At 36.6% G+C, this 24,162-nt stretch overlaps 1 protein-coding gene across 1 annotated transcript in view; it reads right to left on the bottom strand.

Moving 5' to 3' along the window:
* Positions 1–1,417: 1,417 nt before the first annotated feature.
* The window catches only part of GTF2E1 (general transcription factor IIE subunit 1), a 41,434-nt gene continuing 18,689 nt past the window's right edge, over positions 1,418–24,162 (bottom strand). Inside the window, exons 3-5 of the mRNA XM_037836353.1 lie at positions 22,619–22,820; positions 15,967–16,208; positions 1,418–11,381 (exon numbers count right to left, since the gene is read on the bottom strand). Of these exons, the coding sequence (XP_037692281.1) occupies positions 10,957–11,381; positions 15,967–16,208; positions 22,619–22,820 (869 nt within the window). The 3' untranslated portion in view covers positions 1,418–10,956. The remainder of the gene's footprint in view (positions 11,382–15,966; positions 16,209–22,618; positions 22,821–24,162) is intronic.

Here is a 24,162-nt window from a genome sequence, read left to right as displayed (position 1 = left end):
CTGAATAATATTCCATTGTATATGTACATTTTGTTTATCCATCCATCTGCTGATAGTCAATTGTTTGTCTCCACAGTCTGGCTATCATGAATAATGCTGCTATGAACATTGGGGTACAAATATCTGTCCAAGTCCGTGCTTTGAATTCTTTAGGGATTGCTGAGTAGCTTCACGTTTAACTTTTTGAGGAACAGCCAAACTGTTTTCCACAGTGGCTGCACCATTTTACATTCCCACCAACAATGTACAGAGGGTCTCTATTTCTCCACATCTTTGACAGAACTTATTTTCCATTTAAAAAAAAAATAGTTATTTTTCTAATGGGTATGAGATGGTATGCCATTGTGGTTTTGATTTGCATTTCCCTAATGACTAATGATTTTGAGCATCTTTTCATATGACTATTGCCCATTGGTAAATCTCCTTAGAAGAAATGTCTATTCAACTCCTTTGCCCATTATTAAGTTGGATTGTCTTTTTTGTTGTTATATTATAGGAGTTCTTTTTATATTTTGGATATTAACCATTATTGGATCTATGGTTTCCAAATATTTTCTCCCACTCTGTAGGTTGTCTTTTCAATTTCTTGATAATGTCCTTTGATGCATAAACATTTTTTAATTTTTAATTTTTAGGAAGTCCAATTTATTTTTTTCTTTTGTTGCCATGCTTCTGGTGCAAACTCTAAGAAACCATTGCCTAATACAAGGTCCTATGCTTTTGTCTAATAGCTGTATAGTTTTGGCTCTTATATTTAGATCATTGATCCATTTTGAGTTAATTTTGTATATGGTGTGAAGTAGGGGTCCACTTTCTTTCTTTTGCATGTGGATATCCAGTTTTCCCAGCACCATTTGTTGAAGAGACTATTCTGTCTCTATTGAGTGGACTTGGCCCCTTGTCAAAATCAGTTGGCCATAGATGTAAGGATTTACTTCTGAATTCTCAATTTGATTCCATTGGTCTATATGTATGTCCTTCCACCAATATCACACTGTTTTAAGGCTTGTTTTGTGACCTAACATATGGTCTATCCTAGAGAATGATCCATGTGAATTTGAGAAGAATATATATTCTGCTGTTGTTGGATGAAGTGTTCTATATAGTCTGTTAGATCTAGTTGATTTACTATCGCTCAAGTTCTTTATTCTTTTACTGATCTTCTGTTTAGATGTTCTATCCATTATTGAAGTCTGCTGCTATTAATGTAGAGCCATCTATTTCCCCCTTCATATTTGACATTGTTTGCTTCATACATATCGGGGCTCTGTTGTTGGGTGCGTATATGTTTATAATTGTTATATCTTCTTGATGAATAGATCTTTTAATCCATATATAGTGTCCCTTTTTGTCCCTTTTAAGTTTTTTGACTTAAACTTTATTTTGTATGATATTATTATAGCTATCCTTGCTCTCTTTTGGTTATTACTTGCATGGGTTATTTTTTTCCATCCTTTCACTTTCAATCTTTGAATTTAGGGCGAGTCTCTTGTAAGCAACATATAGTTGGGACATGCTTTTCTCTGCCAATCTCTGCCTTCTGATTGGAAGGTTTAACCAATTAATTTAAAGTAACTACTGATAATGTGGGACTTACTTGTGTCACTTTGCTGTTAGGTTTAAGTCATAACTTTCGGTTCTTAAAGTCTCTTGTTATTGCCTTCTTTTGTATTTAGTTCACCTTTTGTAAAGAACCCTTTAGAATCACTCCTCATTTCCTTCTCTGTATATTTTTCAGATGTTTTCTTTATGGTGATCATGGAGCTTAAATTTAATGTCCTAAATCTATAATAATCTCATTTAATTTGATGCCAACTTAACTTTGATACACAAACTAGGTTCCTAACACCCCTCCACCTGTATTTTATTCTTGTTGCTAATTACAATCTTTATACATTGTGTCCAAAACCATAGATTTATCATAACTTTTGGTCTTCAAATGTCATCCCACTGCCTTCTTGCCTCCATGGTTTCTGACAGAAAAACAGCACTTAATTTTACAGAGGCCCTATTGTACATGACATGTTGCTCTTCTCTTGTAGCTTTCAGTATTCTCTCTTTGCCTTTGGCATTTGAGTTTGATTTTAATGTGTCTCAGTGTGGTTCTCTTTGAGTTTATCCTGTTTGGAACTCTTTGTTCTTCTTGGATGTGTATATTCATCTTTCATTAAATTTGAGAAGTTTTCAAACATTATTTTTTGAATATTCATTTTGCCCCTTTCCCTCTTTCTTCTCCTTGGACTCCCATAACATGTACATTGGTACACTTGATGTTGTTCCACAAGTCTCAGGCTCTGCTCATTTTTCTTTACACTGTTTTCTTTCTGCTCTTCAGATTGAATAATTTCAGTTGCCTTATCTTCAAGTTCATGGATTGTTTCTTCTGCCAGCTCCAATCTGCTGTTGAACGCCTCTGGGAAATTTACTTCAGTTACTGTGGTCTTCACCTCCAGTGTTTGTGCTTGATTCTTTTTATGATTTTTATCTCTTTACTGAAATTCTTTTTTGTTGTTGTTGTTCATCTATCATTCACCTGATATCCTTTAGTTTTTTTGTCCATGTTTTTCTTTAGCTTTTGAGTATATTTAAGAGTATATTTTGGTATGTCCAAAAGTCTTATCTTACTTGTTGATGGTTTCTAATCCTTTATCTTACGCCTTTTCATGGGCCATAATTTCCTCTTTTTTTGTCCTGTAATCTTTTATTGCACAGTGGATATTTGAACATTTTAGTATGTTACCTCTTGAATTTAGTCACTAAGGTGTTTGTTCCTTAATCTTATATCCAGCTAGTGTTATGAGTGATATTTCTTTGAATGTCAGGAGTAACAAAAAGAGGGAAAAAAAAATCTTTGCCAGTCATTGCAAATTGGCCTATGTGAGTGCTCTCCTTGAGAGTTTAAGTGGCCTAACAGTGAGTTTAAAGGGCAGCCTGAGGTGAAAGTTGACAGTCCTCCTGGCCTTTTCTGAGCATGTGTCTTGTCCTAGGCATGCACACATGGCATTAGGAAATATTCCATTTCACAGATCCAAATTTCCCTTTTCCCCTAGGAGACAGTCTTTCCTCCCACCTTAGGGTTCCATATTTCATGTCTTAAAGCTGGTAATTCTTTGTCCCAGGCAGCTATGATTTGATTGTTTTCTTACAGCAGATTAGCTGCCCTGTGAGTTGCTTCTACATGCTGGGCAAGTTCTGGGACAGCAAGCCTGTGAAGAATGTCCTGGTTTAGTCCTTCAGGCTGCCACCAGACTGGTATAGACATACATGTATCTTAATATGTGTGTAGGAGTTACTCTGCTTCCTCCAGAACTGGGACCAGGGAGCCACACAGAGAACATGGGTCAGCTCTGCACCAAGCCAGGGAGGAGTTGGAAAGGCCAGCAAAGGAACTACAAGGTTTTCCTACTATTTCTTAAGTTGTCTTTTTCTTGATTTGGTGCTTACCCAGTTACTACTAGCCTTAACTATTTAGCAGAGCTCTGAGAAGATAGTCCTGCCTGTTTTTGTTGTCTAAAACTTCTGTAGGGTGATGGAATCCTGGAGCATCTCATGCTGCCATCTTGGTAATATCATTCAAAACTAATTTTAATTGTATAGTTTCTTTAACCCAACACAGCTACACAATTATCTTGTCAATATCTAATCAACATTTAAAAATTATTAAGACACCTTACATTCTTTATTTCTGTACCAAGTCTTTGAAATTTGGTTTATATTTTATACTTACAGCATATCAATTTGAATTAGAAACATTTCAAGTCCTCAATAGCCACATGTGGCTACCTTATTGGATAGTACAGCTAAACAAATTACACACTAAATTCCCTTTTCCATGAACATTAAAGCTTATTGCTCCCCAGAGTTGAATCTTCTAGATGTTTCATTGGCTGTGCCCTAGAAGCTATAGTCTTGTACCCTCTAGTGCTAGTCCTGCAGATATAGCTCTAGGTCTCAATAATTAACTAATTATGAGAATATAATTCTCATATTCAAATCTTTCAAAATGATTCACCCATTCATCCATCCATTCAACATTTATCGAAAACCTGCAATGTGTGGGAATTAGTTCCCTATGCTGGCATCCTGCCTTGGGGGATTTAGACATTTGGGGGAGTCAACAGACATAATAAAAAAAAAAGTTAATTTCAAATAGAAATTTTGCTATGTAGAAAATAAAACAGAAATATACAGTTAATGGGAGAAGAGGTTACTTTAGATAGGGTAGATGGAGAAGGTTGCTCTGAGATGGTGATATTTAACCTGAGAATGACATAACGGGACAAGACTGAGAAAGAGGGTTTTATGCAGAGAACTAAGGCAGGAAAAAGAGTGTCATATTTGAGAAACAGAAAGAATGTCAATGTGGTTATAGTAACCAGGAGAAGAACAGATGCAATCATAAAGGTAGCCTGGGCTAGACCATACAGGGCCTTAAGGATAAAGAGTCTGGATGTTATTGTAAGAGAAATCAAGGAAGTGTTTTAAGCAGGGGTCAGTACCTGATTTCCATTAAAAAAAATTCCTGTGTGTATGGAATGGCTAGTGGTGGGGGTAGGGTAGTGAGTCTGAAAGGGGGAAACCATTTGGGAGGCTGCTGTAGTAGCTGATATAAGAGTTGATGTGGCTTGGACTAGGGTAATGGTGGTGAAAGCAATGAAAAGTCAGATTTAGAATATATTTTCAATTCATCAGCAACTCTTAGATTATATAAATTAGATTATATTTTGAAGATAGAGCTGACAGGATTTGTTAATGAACTAGATGTGGGAGGAAAAAAAGAGAAATTTAAGGATGGCTATTAATTTTGGCCTGAGCATGTGGGTAAAATGGTGGCACCATTTACTGAGTTGGGGAGTCCAGAGAAGGAGTAAAACCTATCCCTCTTTTATATTGCCAACCTTAGAGAATGGAACCAAGGTTGAGTTTTATCCAAGGAACATTCCTATCTGAACAGTCACCAATCCCATTATTTCTACCTCCCCAAATTTTCTCATATCTGACCCCTCCTTTCCATCTTCATTGACTTGGACAGTTCTTTAAACCAAATTAGTCACAAAAATTATTAAAATAGTCTCTTAATCAGTCTCTGCATCTCTAGGTTTAAACTTCTTTAATCCAACATAAATGCTACAAATGGTTCTTCTGCTTAAAATTCTCCAACAACCTTTTTGAAGGACAATTCGGCAGTATCTATCAAAGTTTAAAATGGGCATGCCCTTTGTTCTGGCAATTTCTCTTAGGATTCTATCCCATAGAAATATTCAAACAAAAGAATGAAAATATATGGGCAATTCATTAAAGCACTGTAATAGTGAAAAAAAAAAAAAACTGGAAACTATCGAAATTCCCATCATAAGGGAACTGTGACACATAAATCATCGTATGACTACATTGTAAAATTCTATATAGCCTTTATTTTATAAAGCGAAGTAGATATACATAAGATGTGGAAAGCTCTCCAAGATATATCAAAAGCAAATGGCAAAGTGTACAATTGGATTACATTTCTAGAAAAAACATTGTGGGACATCTATGGGTGTGTATGTGTGGGTATGTTTCTAAAGGCCTAGAAAAGACTTGGTATGACATACATTTAGCTATCAACAATGGTTATGTCTGGGTAGAGAGCTGAGGAGTTTTTCATTTTTTACTATATATATGTTTTGTATTGGATACAATTTTTAAAAGTTAATAGATTTAAATGTTTCACAACAACAACAAAATGTAAAACAGTCCTGTTGCCTTAACACTGTACAAGGCACTGTATGACCTGGCCCCACGCTTCTTTCCAGACTAATTTCTCAGACTAATTTACATTAGGAAGGTGATAATGCGCTTTTGTGCGATGTGAAATGCATGTGGATTGACTGCTGAAACTGTGTCCCGTGCTAGGGCTGTCTGCTTTACAACTGGAATAGGAAAGGCAGCTGATGGCATTCAAAGGGACATGTTCTTTCTGAGGAGAAGCTAGGGTAATCTTGTTCCTGTCCCTGGGATACTCCAAAATCAGTTCATTCCTTGAGCTCTTTAAAGGGAGAAGTAAAATTTCATGGATTCCTTCCTCTTTCCAACCCATTTTGGCTTTACATGTTTTAAAGGCATCTGTACTCTCTTGTTCAGTTTACTTTGCTTCTTTTACAACACAAAGTGCCAACAAAAGAGACAGTATTTTTGCCATAGTGCTAGCTCCTTTCTGAAATTATTTCTCATTTCCCAAGAGATTTTTAGATATTAAAAAAAAAAAAAATAGGTTACAGAAGCCAAACTCTGTTAGAGATGGCACATGCGAAACAACGTTGGTAAATACAAGTGCTAAACAAATTGAAGGCTGAATTATACCAGTTCTAAATTCTGAAAATTTTCCTATTTGCTTTTTGATTGTCATTTCTTAGTTACTTTTTTTAACTTGGAAATAAAGAGAACAAGAAAGTACATATGTAACTCTTTCTATTGTGGTCCTGGCTGGAAATCTAGCCATAGAGCCAACTGGTACAAGAAAAGGAATTTCTCTACTCAATTTTGTTCCCATTCAGTGTCCAATTCTCTCAAACAATACCAAAAAAGAGTTATGAAACATTCAATTATTTCTCCCTCAGTCCTTCAGATGACTAGAAATGAAGCACCTTGAAAGATGGGGGAAGAGAAATCTAATTATTGTTAATTATTGTTAATGCTGTGGCTTGTAATGTACTCAAACATATCTAAACCTACCACCTGACACTACAGTCTCTCAAAATATCCTTCATCTGGTTTGAACTGCTTTAGAGAATCAGATTTTTGTTTTTGTTATTATTTGATCTCATTTTTAAATGTATTAACTACCACTTATCTCTATTAAAAATTAGAACTGGAGGCAATCTTAGTGATCCTAGCACTATCCTCTTTTTATTGACAGCTTAGAAACTGGCCCAGAAAAGTTACATCAGCTAATAGCTTCAGTGTTTAACAATGTCTACTTAGCTGGGGCTGGGACCAGAACCTAGTCTCCTAAATTCCAGGCTATGCCAAATTGAATATTTTCTTTTAATCACTTAATTTTAATACACCTTAAGATGTTTTGGGAAAAAAAGGGTTTCAAATCCCAGGGCAGACAGGATGAAAGGAAAGAATTTTGGAAAGCAATTTTGTACCAGACATAACTTTGAGGATCATCTAGGGCCCGGGTTGTTTACTTATTGCCTTACTTTTGGCAAATTATGATGAGTGATTTTTTTTGTGCAGCAGGGAGAGAAAAAAGTTCCTTCTTAAAGCCATAGTTAACCTCCTATGCTGACTCCTAGAGGTAGGGAGCTGACTCTCTGTTTAAGGAAACATCTTGATAGTCCACATTGTATATAATAGGAGCTTTCAAGGCACTATTTGGATAAAACAGGAATAAAACAAAGAACTAAATTATTTTTCCTAATACATTTAGAACTTTCCAAGGTCTTTGGAGAGAAGGGGGTGATGAGGACAGGGGACAAGGAAGCTGAAACCTTAGCAAGATGTGGAGACAGAATTCTACTTGGGGTTATGACCTGTGAGAATGGCTAAGAAACTCTTTAAAAACAAGGAAGTATACAACCCAATTTTATTCCTTGACTATGCAATGCTGAGACGGAAACCCTTCTCTCATTGCACGCTCACCCCCCGCCCGTCCCCCACCCATTACTCTAAAAATTTCAGTGAAGCTCTGGTACACAGATTTGTGTGTTCCTGGTAGTGTGGGAAGTCAGTACAAGTGGTGCAGAGGTGACATAGAGAACTCAGGGAGGCAGACAGGCACAGCCAGAGGATATAAGCGCATGCATCCCCAAAAGAAACACACGGGAAGAAGTGTTCCATCATGTTAGGGTAAAAAAAGCTCTATTTAAATCTTAAAGGACAATGGAAAAGTTGGGATATCTGGACAACTGACACTTAGGTTATACTAATATAGCCAACTTCACTCAAAGAAAATGAATGCCTGGCCATCTCTTATTACAGTTTGTGGGACAAGATACACTGTGACTATATACATGTATTTCCCAACCTTGGGGATGCACCTGCCCTTACTAGAGATTCAGAGGGTAATCATCAGCAGGGCTCCCACTTTCAGTTCTTCTATCACTGACTGGCTTTCCTCACCAGATTACTATGCCTCAAGAGATATAAAACTATCTGATAAGACTCAACAGTTTGATATTAGTTTATAAGGTATATTATTGAAATATGGAGGTAATGTCCAAAATTTTACATATTAGATTCTATTTTTCTATTATTTTTTGAGTATAAGTTGAGAAATGTTTGTTCAAGGAAATGATGAACCCAGGATTAAAGAAAAAAAGGCAGACCTAAAAATCCTGGCATTAACATAAAAAGAGTTTGCTTTTGTCACTGCTATTTTTTTTTTGCCTTTAATTTAACTAGGTAATTTCTACATGAAACTCATTAAATGTCTATTTGAGTTGTCCAAAATTGGGATTATCTTTTCCATTATAACACATTAAAACCACTGTCATGCTCATCTGCAATCATTAATCGTGTGTGTGTGTGTGTGTGTGTGTGCATACATACATACACACACACATACACCTACCCCACAGGTTTATTATAAAGGATTAAACAAATCAAAATGTGTAAAGCTGTTAAAAGTGTCTGGCACACACACATGTACACATATACTTATAAAGGTAGAAAAATGATTCTTCTATACTTAACACATTATGGATATCTTTTTCCTCTCAATACATTTTTTCTAATGGCTATGTGATTTCATGACAAAATAATTTAACTATTCCCTAATTGATGCACAGTGTATCCATGTATTTATCCTTCTGTTCTACTCTGCTCTACTCGACTCGACTCTATTCTATTCTATTTGACTCGATTCCAAACACGGCTTCAATGAAAACTCTTAGTCATACTTAGGTCCTCACTTGTGAACATTTGTCCATAACATAAATTACACACACACACACACACACACACACACACACACACACAAGGGGAAAAAAGAAATAAGCCTTGAGGTATGCCCATACATACAGCAGAGAAGGAAATAAAGTTTGAAGAAGACTGAGAAGGAATAGCCAATGAAGTAGAAGAGAACCAGGACAGTATAATGGCTAGGATACCAAATGGTAAGTTTCAAGAAACTTTGGAGTGATAGCATTAAATACTGATGAGAGGTCAAAGAGAATGAGGAATAAAGGGCCACTAGGTTGGACAAGTAGGACTGAAGAAAGCTGTTTCAGTGTAATAACAGAACAAAAACCAGATTGCAAGAGGGAAATGAAAGAAATACCTCAGTAGTACATAATTCTTTAAGAAGTTGGTATTTAATGGGGAAGTAAAACAGAAGAGTAGCTTTAGGAAGTAGAACATGCAAAATTAGATTCAAGGAAAAGAATGAGAAATGTATTCTTTGAAATAAGTTCTGACAGTTCACCTACAACTAAATTTTTGAAAATTATCGTTTTATTTAACCAGAACATCTTTCTAGAACTTTGAAAGTTTAGAAAACAATGCTTACATATTGAATAGCTCCATGTGTACAAGGTACTTATGTAAAGGTCATTCTTATGGTAACTTTGGGGAAAAAAAAGTTAGACCACATGCAATTGCTTCTATTATTTTAAATAAATGACTAAAAAGAGAAAAAGTCTGAACATTTTTTAAATGGGAAAAGTATTCATTTTAATTATGCTCCAAGATGTTATATAGCTAGAAATTAACAAATTTCAATCAGTATAAAATATATTTATTGTCAATATTCAGTCATTAATATAATCCAGGTAAATGAAACATCACTTCATACAAGGCTCAGTACTCTAAAATACTACCTTAACTTCACACATGTACTATAAAATGATAAATACTTAAAGATTATAATGCAAGGGAAAACATTTCAAAAGTACAATCATTATAGACACCTGTATGAAAGTTCTTTGTTTTTGAAGTTCTGCCTTAGGGAATAATACTACGCTTCATATGAGAACCAAAAATAAGCTATGTTCCTTGAGGTTACAATGTTCAGTGATATACTGAATGCACTGTAAAATACCATGTCTGACAAAAATCATAGGAGAGGTAAAGAAGACTTTCAATGATGTTTACAAAGGAAGGATGGGGTGGCGTGAGGGGAATAATCAATTATTCTAAGCGATTTCTGGAATGGCCTCATTAAACAATTTATAGCACTGGCAAGAGTTCTGTAGAAAACTACAGAAAAAAGGGCCCAGTCTCAAAAGATTTCCAAACCATCACAAACTCAGGCAATTCTAAAAGGCACTATTTACAATGCTTCCCACTTTTCAACCCTTTGCATACATGGACTCCTTGTCCTATATCCATGTCTCTTCTAATTCTTCATAAGAATGTCCAAACCACAATGCATTAAGCAAAATGACAAACGCTACCATTCTGGTCAGTTCTGGAGACACAAATTTTGGTATAAGATATTAATCATGAGATTCAGGCATATCCATCTCTTTTCTGCACATACTCCCACCTCCCCTTGTATGTTGGACTTGATCTTCAATTGTGAGGAAATATGACATTTTAGGCAACTCCCCCTCATCTATGATTGGCCCATTGGCAAGATGCTTTAGTTGGCAGAATATTAGGGATTGTTTGGAATGCACAGTCAGAACAGATATTATTGTAACCTACTGTAGTAAGCTTCTATGGGCATACAGGAAAGATTTATCTTATAGAGAAAAGAGGAAAATGTCTTAAAAAGTAAAGGAAAAGATTAGATAGTACAGCAAAATATTAATACTGTAATAATAGCAGGGAAGGGGATGCATATAGCCAACCAACCTTGTTGGGAAGTTTCTGGAATAAATATCAAATTTTCTTTCCCCTTATTCTTTGTACAAATTAACAGCTGCTTTACATCAAGAGGGATAGGAAGCCACTTCAACATTTTTCTCCAAGGTGGGGGTTTTCTTTTTCAAACAAACATTAGAGAAAGGAGGAAAAGGTAGGTAAAGCTCACTCAAAGAGGTCCTCAAACATGCGTTGTCCCATTGCTATGTATGCTTCCTTCTCTTCTGGAGTCATCTGGGCCACCAGTTCGGGCCGCTGGCTCACTTCGCTGTAGGAGAATGTACGGCCAGCCACCATGACAATAGGATCATCTGCCACCTCCTCAAACTCATCATCCTCCTCTTCCTCTTCTTGATGATGACCAGCCACAGCTGCCGGACGGGGTGGAGAGTCATCATCTGATTCACTGGTCTCACTCTCTGAGTCACTGCCATTGGCAGTGGTCACAGGAGCAGCTGCCCCCACTGAGCCAGCCATGGCAGAAGGAGTCTTCTTCTCATGAATGAGCAGTGCTCGCATGACCTCCTCATTATCATCTGGCCCTGCATGGCCTTCTTCATGTTCCTGAAATGCATCTATATCTATGCCACCTGGGGGAAAAAACAGGAAGTCAATATCCTTAAATATAAAGGGAATTCCTTTCACTGTGGAAAAAAGTATAACACAGGGTTCACTGGTTCCATTTTTAGAGCTGCTATCAAAATGTTTCTCACAAACTGGAGCTTAATGGTTCTACATTTGGGTTTTAAGAGTAATACAGCCTGGATTTGAAACCTGGTTCTTCCACTTGCAAGCTGTACCACCCTGGCAAATTATTTAGCCTCTATACTTCAGTACCCTTTTCTGTAAAACAGGGTGATAAAGGCCATCTAGGGTTCTGGTTAAGAACATATGAAATAATATCTATGAAGGACCAAATATGGTAAATAGCTGGCATAGCAAGAAATCAAAACATGGCTCCTACTGTTACTCAGAGTAAAAGCCAAAGGCCTTATAATGACCTACCAGTCTTACACCATCTGAAACCCCTCTCTCCCCCACACTTATCTCTTCTCCTTTTCCTCACTCGTTCCACTCCAGCCACAGTGGCCTCCATCATACTCTTTGTACATGCTAAGACACACTCCTACATCAGGGCCTATTCCCTCTGCCTAGAATATTTTTCCTCTATGCATCCTTATGACTAATTCTCTCAAATCTTTCATGTCTTTGCTCAAAACTCACCTTCTTTTAATTCACTCCCAGCCCTACATTCCCAATCCCCCTTCCCTGCTCTATTTTCACCCATAGCACTTGCTTTCTAACATAAATAACTTATGCCTATTGTCTCTCGGTCTCCCTTCCCTAGGATGTAGGTTCTACCACAACAGGTATTTGTTTTATTCACTGATCTATCCCATGCACCTAGAATAGTGCCTGCCACTTGTTAGGCATTGAATAAATATTTACTGAATGAGTGAATAAACGGCATTTTTATTTTCCTGAAGCAAACTAAGCATATTTTGAAGTCTTTATAAAAAGGAATCAAATACCAGGAAAGTTTCTCTTACTACATACCTCCTTTCATGTTGTGTAAACATCTTGCCTAAAATATTACAGATGAAAAATATGAAAAAAAAATTTGAATTTTGTATTCTGATAATACCAAACATAATACCACTTAAAAAATACATACATACACGTACACACACACACACATATATACACGCACATACGCACACACAAGGATTAATAGTATTGTTTGGAACCTGAGTACCTGATTCAAATTCTGACTCTAACACTTATGAGCTTTGTGATTTTGGCCAAGTTATTTCCTCTCTCTCTGTTTCAATTTTCTCAAGGGCAAAAAGGGAAAAAATATAATAGCATCTACCTTGCTGGATTATTGTGAGCATTAAGTGTATATATGGAATGCGCTTAAAATAGGCCTGGTGCTTAGAATAGTGTTATCTAAATCACCATCTAGCGGGTTCAGAAATGGCCAATTCGGGCTATGGATGAAGTGAAAGCTCCTTCACAGTGACACATCAGAGCAGATTGGCTGAGCACTAGACATTATGGAAAGTACAGCACTCCTGTGATAAGATATTGGGCAGATGAGAGAAAAAGAAATAGGAACTGGTATGTTAAAGATTACAGATGAAAGGAAACAGGCTTGGACAATATGAATGTCAAAATAGAGTTAAAATCAAAATTACCTATTTCAAAACTCTCAAAGGTTGGATCTCCTACCCAGAATTCTTATTAGCAATGGAGTATTTCAACAGGAAAAAAAAAGACATGTGATGCATGTTAAGGCTCCAATGCAATCATTGCTTCTAAATGAATGTTCCAAATAGCTCAATATTATCAACACAGTATTTTGATAAATGTTTAAAGTAAATATAAAATTTTGGGTAAAGCACATCAGTTTTGTAGACCAAATGAAGTCATAGCTAACAAATTTCTGATAAGGGTATTCAGAAGTTTGGGGGGAAGGGAACTGTTTGTTATGTATGGAAACAAAAAACAATAAAAAAATAAGGATCAATGAGCACATCTCTGACTGGAAAAGTAGAAACAATGGTGCCAGGAACAGACTATTTAATAGGGTTATAAATTACAATGAAGATGCATACTGTAAAATTGTTAAGTTCACTGATAATGTAGGCAATTCTGGGTGCTTAAATGCCAAGATGATACAAAAAATATATGAAGAGATGAAGGTTGAATAAACAGGCAGAAAAGTAGCAGATCTTTTTCCATACTGGCAAAGGCAAGGACATGTGCATAGAAAAAATAATCTAAAATATATACGATTCAAGCTCTCAGTTACAGGCCAGGTTCCAAAAATCCCTATACATGTTTCTAAAGTTGTTGGTTTTCTCTGTTTCCAGAACCAAAGCAACAAACAAAATGTCAGGTAAGAACCAGAGGATATTAGAAGTTGTGGTGGTTAGGTTCACGTGTCAACTTGGCCAGGTGATGGTGCCAAGCTGTCTGGTCAAGCAAGCACGTGCCTATCTGTTGCTGTGAGGACATATCATGGACTTACATCATCAGTACGTTAATTGCATCTGTGGCTAATTACATCTGCAGGACGCAAGGGGAGTGTCTTCCGCAGTGAGAGATGTTTAATCTACTCAGTGGAAGGCTTGTAAGAGGGAAGTGATAGCTTCAGTGAACAGAACAGAAGAACATCTGTAAAACAGATGCAGTGGTGTCCAATAAAACTAAGAAAGGCACAGGCCTAACTCAAGCTCATTTTCTACTGAACACAAGACATATCCACCCTCTCCTGGGGAATTCATCGAAGACCTTCATCAGAGTGCCAGCTCACAGCCTACCCTATAGAATTTGGACTCGTCTATCCCCACAGTTGCACGAGACAACTTTATAAAACCTCATACTATTTACAGATATCTCCTGTTGGTTTTGTTTCCCTAGAAAACCCTCAGAGAGGTAAAACTCAAATTATTAATGATGCATCCATGCCTAGAACAACATGTATTGTTCTGGTCACTAGGTCTCAAGTTAAAAATACTGCAATTGGAGATGGTCCAGGAAAAGATTAAGTAAAACAAAAACTGTGGGCAGAAGCGGCTTGGAAAGGAGCTATTTATAAGAAAAAGAGAATCAAAAGGAATTAGAACTTTCAACATGACAATGAAGACATGGTCAAAATCCATAAAATTAAGAAAAACATTAACATGATGAAATTTGAGGAAAATTAAGTTTTAGACTTCACACATTCACTGGATAGACGCTGTTCTATCATGAACTTTAACAATGACAAATTCAGACATGAGAGCATACTATCCTATTTTATACAGAAAGAAATACTCATAAAACTTAATTGGGTAGACTAGATGACTTACTTAAGGCCCTTATGATTTAAATTCTATGATTCTAGGAACTGTAAACACTGAATGTTAAACTTATGAGACCAACTGTATATAATATTGGTTAACAACAGTTTGTTTTATTCAACTTTTTTAAGTTCAAAGAAAAGAAGGTTTGGATGTTTCAAGAACAGGCAAGATGCCAAATTGGAGAAAATAAACCTGTTGGACAGTTGTACTACTTCTAATTATTGTATAATCTAAAACAACTTTAATCAAAATAATTAATCATAGCCAAGCTTACCTGGGAGGAGGGAGTAAAGCATGGCTGCCAAGGAAAACTTTTTTTCTGATTGGAATTAAAACATCAAAGAGAATAATGATAGAAGTATTACCTGCTTTTACCATCACTACCCAACTCTACCATATTTTTATAATGCTTACTGTACATAGCAAAGAAATGCTAATTATGAAGAGAAAAGAGGTTGGGAGAAAGGCCAAAAAAAAACGTTTTTCAGTTACTGATGATTCCTTAGCGTTAACAGAACCAGGCTGATGATAGACTAGTAGCCTGGGGATAGGGCACATAGATTCTTATGCTGATGAAAACTAACCAGAGGTACAGAGAACCCCTTTCACCTCTGCCTTCCAGTTTGAGTCATCTTTGTCCAGTCTTAGCCTCCTATTTTCCACATACTCCTAAACCATCACGAGCCAAAGTCTTTGAATGCAGTAACTTCAACTAAAATTTAAAAAGTGAAATCTTGCAGATCTCAAACTTCTGAAGATTATTTTGCAATTCTTAAGTCTTTAGAGCTCAGAAAGAGTTGTAAAATCTTCTAGAATAAAGTTTTGTCAGTCTTCTTGGACTGCAAGAATGCCAGATTCTTTACTCATTGTGGTATCTTTCTGTATTTCAGATAGCAGAAACTGCTTGGTATTTATATGTGGTGACAATATGAAACAGTTCGGACTAGTATATAGTTACAGCACCCAATTCAGAGAAATAAAAATGTATATACATAAGGGCCACCAAAGACTAAAGGAGAAGTGAACATGGTCACCTTGAACATCAGAGCACTTTTCCAAGAAATTAAGTTAAAGAGGTAGCAATTCCTCAAATTTAAAATGGAGATTTAAAAAGCTACTTGTTATGTCAACTAAGTTGAAGAACAATACAAGTATATTGATGTGTTTTAATGCTTATTGCTCACTTTCTTCTGCTATAGTTTAACTGCTCTGTAAAACAGATGCAGTGGTTTCCAATAAAACTAAGAAACGCACAGGCCTAATTCAAGCTCATTTTCTACTGAACACAAGACATATCCATTTTACTGATTTCTTCTGCTCTTACCTTCCTTCATCTCTTCAGAGCTATATGCCCCTTGGACAGTGCTCTCTCTCAACCAAATGGGTCTCTCTTTAGCAGATTTCCCCTCCAGTGAGGCTCTATGAAGATCTTCTTGGTCATCCATGTTAATGACAACATTCTGAGTGTATAAATCCTCATAGGATGGGCCTTTAGTGGCCCATGCTTCCCGGTGGTGCCCACCTGCCAGGCCAGCAGCTCCAGCAGCAGCTGCTGAACGGTCCTTGCTATTCAACAATATTAGAACAGGACAGGAAGAAAAATTAGTGTTGGTATGGGAAAAGAAGAAAAGTTGGGAAGGTGATTACTGAAGTATTACAAATGCTACTTAGCAATCATACACACACGACTTAACATTTCTCAGACACCTCTCTTATACCTTAGGGTAAAGTTGCAGGGGTTAGAAGAACACAACGTATTTAAGTTCCTTAAACACTGGCTCCTCTGGTATGTATAAGTGACTGAGGTTTTATAGCTTAAGATGTTTCACTAAATCTAACTAGGGACAGGGAGGAATAACATTGTGACATAATCCATTAAAGACACTGGGTCTGGCAAAAATCTCTCTAAGTTACACCTTTATGAGAAGTTTAAATGAAAAAAACATACTATATTTTTAAATATGGACCACTTCTTCCTTTTGGCTGTGCCTTCCTGACTCCCGATTTGTTCACTGGATCTGTCTCTTGGCTGACTTTTTAGCTTAGCATCTTTCTTCTTGTCTTTTGGTGGCTTTGCCAAGCCCAGAGAAGTATATACCACTGTAACTTTGCTAACATGTCAGACAAAAAGGAACTGCTGCTCACAAAAAGGCCCAGAACCCTCCACCCACTGTGAGTACTTCTGGGGCTATGAGTGGAGCCCCGAAGAGGAAGTTCTAAATAAAAATAACTCTTCCTCATGCCAGATGCAAGTTGGAGGAATGGGACCGCAGTTCCCAAGGAGCACACTCTAATAACTGCCCCATGTATCAACTTAGATTGTTGGACTTTAATGATAGCTGTGAAAAAGACACATGCTGGTATTTCCTGGCACTAAGAACCAGGAAAGAGAAAAAAACCTATATAGTAGGTAACCCCTCCATGTATTTTTGTGGCCTGAGAGCTCACTTCTTTTATCACTGAATAATATTCCATTGTATGGATATACCACAGTTTGTTTATCCACTCACCTACTACAAGACACCTTGGTTGCTTCCGGTTTTGGGTAATTATGATTAAGCTGCTATAAACATTTCTGTGCAGGTTTTTGTATGGACCTAAGTTTTCAACTTAATTAGGTAAATATTCATGAGCGTGAATGCAGAATTGTATGTTAAGACTATGTTTAACTTTGTAAGAAAGTGCCAAACTGTCTTCCAAAGTGGTTATACTATTATTTTGCATTCCTACCAGCAATGAAAGAGAGTTCCTGTTGTTCTATGTCCTCGCCAGCATTCGGAGCTGTCAGTGTTTTAGATTTTAGCCATTCTAATTAGGTGTGCAGTAGTATCTCATTGTTTTATTTGCAAATCCGTAATGATACATGATACGGGGCATCTTTTCATCTGCTTATTTGCCACCTGTATATGTTCTTTGGTGAGGTGTCTGTTCAGATCTTTTACCCATTTTTAAACTGGGTTGTTTATTTTCTTATTGTCGAATTCTAAGGGCTCTTTTGGATACAAGTCCTGTATCAGAAATGTGTTTTGCAAATACTTTTCACTGTCCATAGCTTGCCTTTTCATTCTCTAACAGTGTCTTTCATAGACTAGAAGTTGTTAATGTTAATGAAGTCCAATTTATCAAGTTTTTGCTTTTGGTGTAATATCTAAAAACTCATCACCAAACCCAAGGTCACCTAGATTTTCTTCTATGTTATCTTCCAGAAGTTTTAGTCTGCATTTTACATTTAGGTTTAAGACCCATTTTCAGTTAATTTTTGAGAAAGGTAAAAGGTCTGTGTCTAGATTCATTTTTTTGAATGTAGATGTCCAGTTGTTCCAGCACTATTTGTTGAAATTGTTTTGTTTTTTACCTCTACTACTCATTTATCTTATTGCCTTTTAGCCTGTTCAGATCTAACCATTTCTTATTTTTCTCCAGTCACTTATATTTCCCCATCTCAGTGAGTTAAGTTCTGTCTTTCTGCTAATTCTTGTTTTTATCGACTTGTTTCATTCTCAATCTGTTCCACATCCTTCTGAATCTACCTGACCCACTATGTGTCTGAACTCATGCCTTGTCTTTCTCTACCTACTGCTGATGCTTGCTGTGTCAACTTCTGCGTGTGACTCTTTCCCTTTATGTCTGGACAACTATGTTCCATCCCATAAACTATTTCAGGTTTCTTAAATTACCCACTTTCTCTATGCTTGCTGCATATCTTTCTCCAAACCTTTTGCTTTGTTCCTTTCAGTGTTCAATGACTGACTCTTTTGGCCCCACATTTCTCCTTTATTTCTCTTCCATTTTTCTCTAAATCTTTTCCATGGATCCTGGACTCTGTGGCCCACTGCCACTTCTGCTACCATAAGACATGCTTTCCCTAATAGTCCAATCCATGCTGATCAGGTCATTTAATCCATGCCTGCCAGTGACTGCCTCTGCATTCTTTTTATTGCTCTAGCTGGATCCAGGGCCACTTTGTGTCTCTTTATAAACCACTCTCTTCCACAGCCTTTTTCTCCCAGCACCTCTTCTATCTGTTCTATGTCTTGAACACTTCTTTTGCCTCCTCCGAATTTGTCTCATTGCTCCCGCTCTGTACCAGTTACTTCCTCTCCTACTCTGAGTCTAAGCCTATATGGCATCTCTCTCTCTGTATCTAATACAGCTATTTGTCTTGCTGTATTTTAAAGTCTTATGCCAAGATTGCAAATAATAGATCTCCACCTTCTATACGCATTTGCCTGATGCTACTTTTTGCACTATTTACTGTGTTCATCTCAATTTAACCTGTATCTGACCCGTCATTCACTTTCTATCTGCTACCTGTTCTATGTTTCTTCTAAAAGCCTGTGTCACTGCCCTCACTGTAATCTGACTCTCTGCTTACTTTGGTACAGGTTGGCTTTTTCAATTTTGGTCTCCCTCAGCAACATTCATTTTTCTTTCTCTTCTCTTGGCCTGATGTGTGCTTATGTGTTTGTTATGCTCACTGTACACTGAGTCTCTCCTTTCTCAACCATTTGTGTCTCCCTGACTTCTTTTAATGCCTCTTCTATCTTAAGCCAATGTCCCTACCTTGTGGTGCTGAGCCTGCTCTATATGCCTATCTGCCCCCAAATCTGTCTTCTTGAATTAGCCACAACCTCTTCTGTCTCTCTCCACCCACTCAATTTTCTCTAGCTCTTACCTTATCTGCCTCTCCTTCATCCAAACTATTAAATGTTTCACTCATTCTTCCTGAAGCTACTCTGTTTCTCTCTATCTATAATCATGAACATAGTTTCTATTTATGCTCTATCTTTAGAATTAACTCTGACGGCTATCTTCTGGAGGTTAGCAAGTAATCAATACTTTGAATAGAGAAAAACAAGAAGACTAGAAAAAAATAAAAATTAAAATAAACGTTAGCATGAGACTACTTTTAAAAAGTCTTTTGTTTTCTATATTACCTTACAGAAACTCAATATTGGTTTTATTCCAGTTTGAGGCAAGAGAGATTTGATCAGAAGTCAAACAAGTTTTAAAATTTGGAAAAACTTAAAAAAAAGATTTATAACCACGGATAGGTGATGACATTGATTTTACTTATATTTTCACCAAGGACACAGACAAATCTAACCCACCAGCAAATGTGAAACTAAAGAAAATCTAGATAAGAGACATCTAGATTCACTCCTGCATATTTAATTCTTCCATGGAGAAAGTACACATTTCACTTGAAGATGACAAAAATGACAATTCAGATTTGAGTCATTTTACATTATTTAAGAAATTTTAAGGCCATTCTAAAAGATTTAAAAGACAACTTTTATTCAGGGGTGAGCGAGGAATATCATTTCAAAATTATTTTTTTTAAAGATCTTTACGATGAATGTTAAATAAGAGATTATGGAAAAGGAGAGGTTATTGGCAAGGAATTCCATTTAAGAAAGACTGGAGGACCAAATATCACCAGTGGGTTGACTTGCAGAAATGCTACAGCTGTCCATCAAGTCTCAGGTTAAGCTTACTGACAGTTCTACAGAGGTAGCCTCTGGTTCCTGATCTAGGAGCAAGCTGGAATTTATTTGGTTATAAAGCAGTAACCAAACTAATAATGATGCTACTTATTAAAAATATCAATGAACTACTATTATCTCTATGCTCCCATATCACTCTAATAATAATGTTTATTTTCTTGTACTTGTGGCAGATGGGCTACTATAGAGCTTTTATGATCTGAAACAGATCCTGTAATACAGAATGGCCAAATTACCATTTCTAAGATATTATAGCCAAGCAATGGAGCTTGTCAGATGTTTGGAGGGTACCACCTTCTAACCTAGCTCAAGTGGACTTAACCCAACCATGTGGAAAAAACTGTACTTTGTTCTGCTGGTAACTCCAAGTGTCCCATTCTGTCTCTCTTTTGCCTGCCTCCATTTCTCTCTTTCTTCCTAAGTCACTAAACTGATTATTCTCTTTCCTAATTGGTTTGTTTCCTCTGTTTCCTGATTCTTCTTCATACCTGAGGTTACCATTATTTCTAAAGAGAAGCAGGTAACCTGATACAGCAAGGTGCTGTTGAGCCTCTGGTGTAATTTTACCATTAAGACTTGTCCCAGGCATGGAATAAGAGATATCTAAATAAATTTTAGATCCTGGGGTGGGAGGTGGACTGTAGCAGGAACATTAGAGGCAGAATGCCTCTGTTGGTGGTGAATGAATGCTAATGTAGTGAAAACATCTTAATAAATAGGACAAATACTATTATTAGATGAGGAAACAAGAATAATTCATAGACAGTAAAACAATGGGTAAAAATCAATCAGAAAGAAAAAACATATCCATTTTTCAATACGAAATCACCTATTGGCTTAGACAATTATAAATTTTGTGTGAAATCAATTTCCTTCACAGGCTTCCATGTTAGAGCTACAGTATGACTTAAGTGGACAGAAAAAAGATTTTTAAAAAATTCTTGAGATCAAATGACCAGTATTAAAACTTCAGACTACCTGTAATGTGGCTGATATTGTTACCTAGCAACTGTAATCCCTCCCCTTCTTTGTTTACTGATTTTATTCAGATACTGATGGCTGTTTGCTCCAAAGGACTCTGAGATCTTCTCTAGCCCCAAAAGATAAACCTTAACAAGTCTAACTAGTCTAAGTATCAAGCATATGATTCTATATCATTTGCCAGAAGCTAGTTTAGAAATAAGTATATAAAGCAATTCTGGCCAGTGAAACATTGGGAATTAGAGTGGGATGAAGGTGGGCTTCTAAGAAAGCTTTTCCCGGTCTTAAAATAGAAAACAGGAAGGGATGGTCCCTTTTTCTGCATTTGGATGCTATCATCTGCATGTGATGCCGAGAAATACATCTTAGGCTAGTTCCCCTCACCAACTCAAGACCAAAAGACCAAGTTTAGCAAAGTATAAAGATGGAACAAATCTATATCCCTGAGGATGTAGTTGCACTGTGAAATTAACCAATTCTGAAATGCACTACCTCAGGATTTATGGTCAAGATAAGTTTTTCTTATTGTTCAAACTACTTCTAGTTGGATATTCTGTTATCACAGCCAAAAGCATCTTAACTGAAACATGGTGCTAGACTAAAAAATTTACAACAACTTGTACAGATCAAAATTTTCTTTACAATTGGATTATTTTTTACTACCACAAAAGAAACTCAACTTTCTCAGGACTGCCCAAAACTGGCTATTCTGAAGCATCAATATGAGAGGGAATAAAACACTAAAAGATCTAAAACCAATACAAGTGTATAGTGGACCACTGGTCTCTATGGACAGGAATAGGTGAATATAAACTCTAAGCCCTTGGCTTGACGCTGGAGAGAAGGAGAGAGAAAAATGGTGGAGTTGAAGTACACTTGCTGACCCTGCTCTTTACAGAAAAGTATATAAACCACTCCTGATGGCATGACAAAATGAAGGCTACCTCTGCAGTTCAAACATTAAGGTATACTAATAAAAATAGGGAGCCACAGGTAGAATTATTAACCTATAGGTAACACCTAATATAATTCACTTCCCAGGAAGCTGCATTTAAAACTAAAGACAGTAAGAAATATGTGCGGTTTATAATGCTTTATAAACAAAGAGGATGTTGTATTACTTAACTTCAGCCTTTAGGAGTTAGGTAGGAAAATTCAAATATCCCCAAGAGGCAGGCGCAACTAATTTAGGATTAGCTAACAATTGGCTTAGTTGCAGCAGGCCCAAGAGGAGTACTTGAAGTCAAATCTGACTATTTAAAGATTTTTGCCTAAGGCTCACACTGTTCCGCATTCAGTACAAATGAATTTCATCACAAGCATAAGTCAATAAGACAAGTGTGGCAGAGCTTAGAACCTATGTAACATTATAGTCTTTAGTCTCCCGGTAAATTACTTACCTGCTTCTGCTTTCCAAATTACAGGAAGTTAAAAGAAAGGTGAACTTAAAAACTTTCTTGATAAGAGCACAGGGCCACCTTCACTCACCTTTGTTTCAGAGCTGGGATTTCTGTGGGTTCTGGCTCAAGTATTTCATAGGCCAAATTCACATCCTCTGTCTCCCGAAGCAGTGCATAAATGGGCTCAATTTGTTCATTAAACCTTGCCAAAAGTGTGCGTGCATCTTTTTTGGGCATTGCTGATTCATCCTCTTCTACCTCTGTCTGACAAAAAGTACAACGGAAAGTTCCTACAGAGAAAACAAAAGTCTCAGGTCAAAAAAGTGAAGTGCTCAAGACAAGTCTTTAGCAGTTTACAATCACCCACCAGCATTTTATTATTAAAACTTTCAAATACATAGAAAACTTGAAATTTTACAATTTTACATTTTACAATGAACTCCCATGTGTCTATCATCTAGATTGAACAATTAACATTTTGCTGTATTTGATTTATCACATCTATCCATTCCTCTACTCACCTATCATTTCTGATGCATTTCAAAGTTACTTCACTCCTAATTTCACCATAGCAAAAGTTTATAATCACAAACTTCTAATAAGTTTATACTTATTTTGACTAAAAACCAAATTCTTTACAGCTTACTACACAAACCTGTACCCTTTCCCAGCAGCTTTATTTTTGGACATTTAACATTTGGGTCTAGATTATGGGAAAAGAAAGCCAAATAGATAACTGAAAACAAAGTCTCTGGTAATCCTCTACATTGTCCCAAGGCTGTTTATCCAAAACTATTAACCATTTATGTTAAACAAACTTAACCAATACATGTTCAAAATTAAAGTTCAAGAAACATTTAATTTTCTTATTTTTACATCCCCCTGCATCCAGATTTGCATTAACTCCTTAGAAATGTCTCAGATTTTTCATGTCCACTGTCATTTCACTAATCTATGCCATGGTCATCTGACCTGAAACAGCTTTCTAATTTTGGTCTTTGAACCTCCAGGTTTCCTTTCTCCAATTCCAAGCTTCATATGCCACCACTGTTATCAGGGCATCCTCTTTTAAAGTCTCTCTGGAAGCTGAATTTCTAAAGTCCATGGCATCAAATCTAGTTCTTTACTGTGTAGAACATTTCTGAAACTATGTACATGCAAACATTTCAGAAACTATGTACTGAAACTATGTACTGATATATTTTTTCTTATTTGTATAAAGTGCTTTCTGTTTCTAAAATGCTTCTATGTACATTTTTTTAACCTTACACCAATCCTGTGAAGTAGAAGTCAGAACTGAGGCTCTGAGCAGTTTCATGATTTGTCCAAACTCATATAGCCAAAAAAAAAAAAGAAAAGTAATACAGGAGCTATTATGTATTGAGTGCTTAGTAAGTGCTAGGTATAATAAATCTTCTGAGGTCAGTATAATTTGCCAGTTTTTAAATCTAAAATACAGAGGTTCTAAGTGGTTAAGTAACTTGCTCAAGATCATAACACTACTAGTTGGAGGGAGGAGGTAGAAATTGAACCAAACTATTATGCTGAAACTCACACTCTCAAACATCACTTAAAAGTCTAAACCATAAGCCCCACTTGGATTTCTAGCTTGGTTCGCATTCCCAATGCCAG

This window comes from Choloepus didactylus, chromosome 1 (assembly GCF_015220235.1).
Source record: "Choloepus didactylus isolate mChoDid1 chromosome 1, mChoDid1.pri, whole genome shotgun sequence".
Lineage (NCBI taxonomy): Eukaryota > Metazoa > Chordata > Mammalia > Pilosa > Megalonychidae > Choloepus > Choloepus didactylus.
This window is presented reverse-complemented; position numbering and strand designations above follow the sequence as displayed.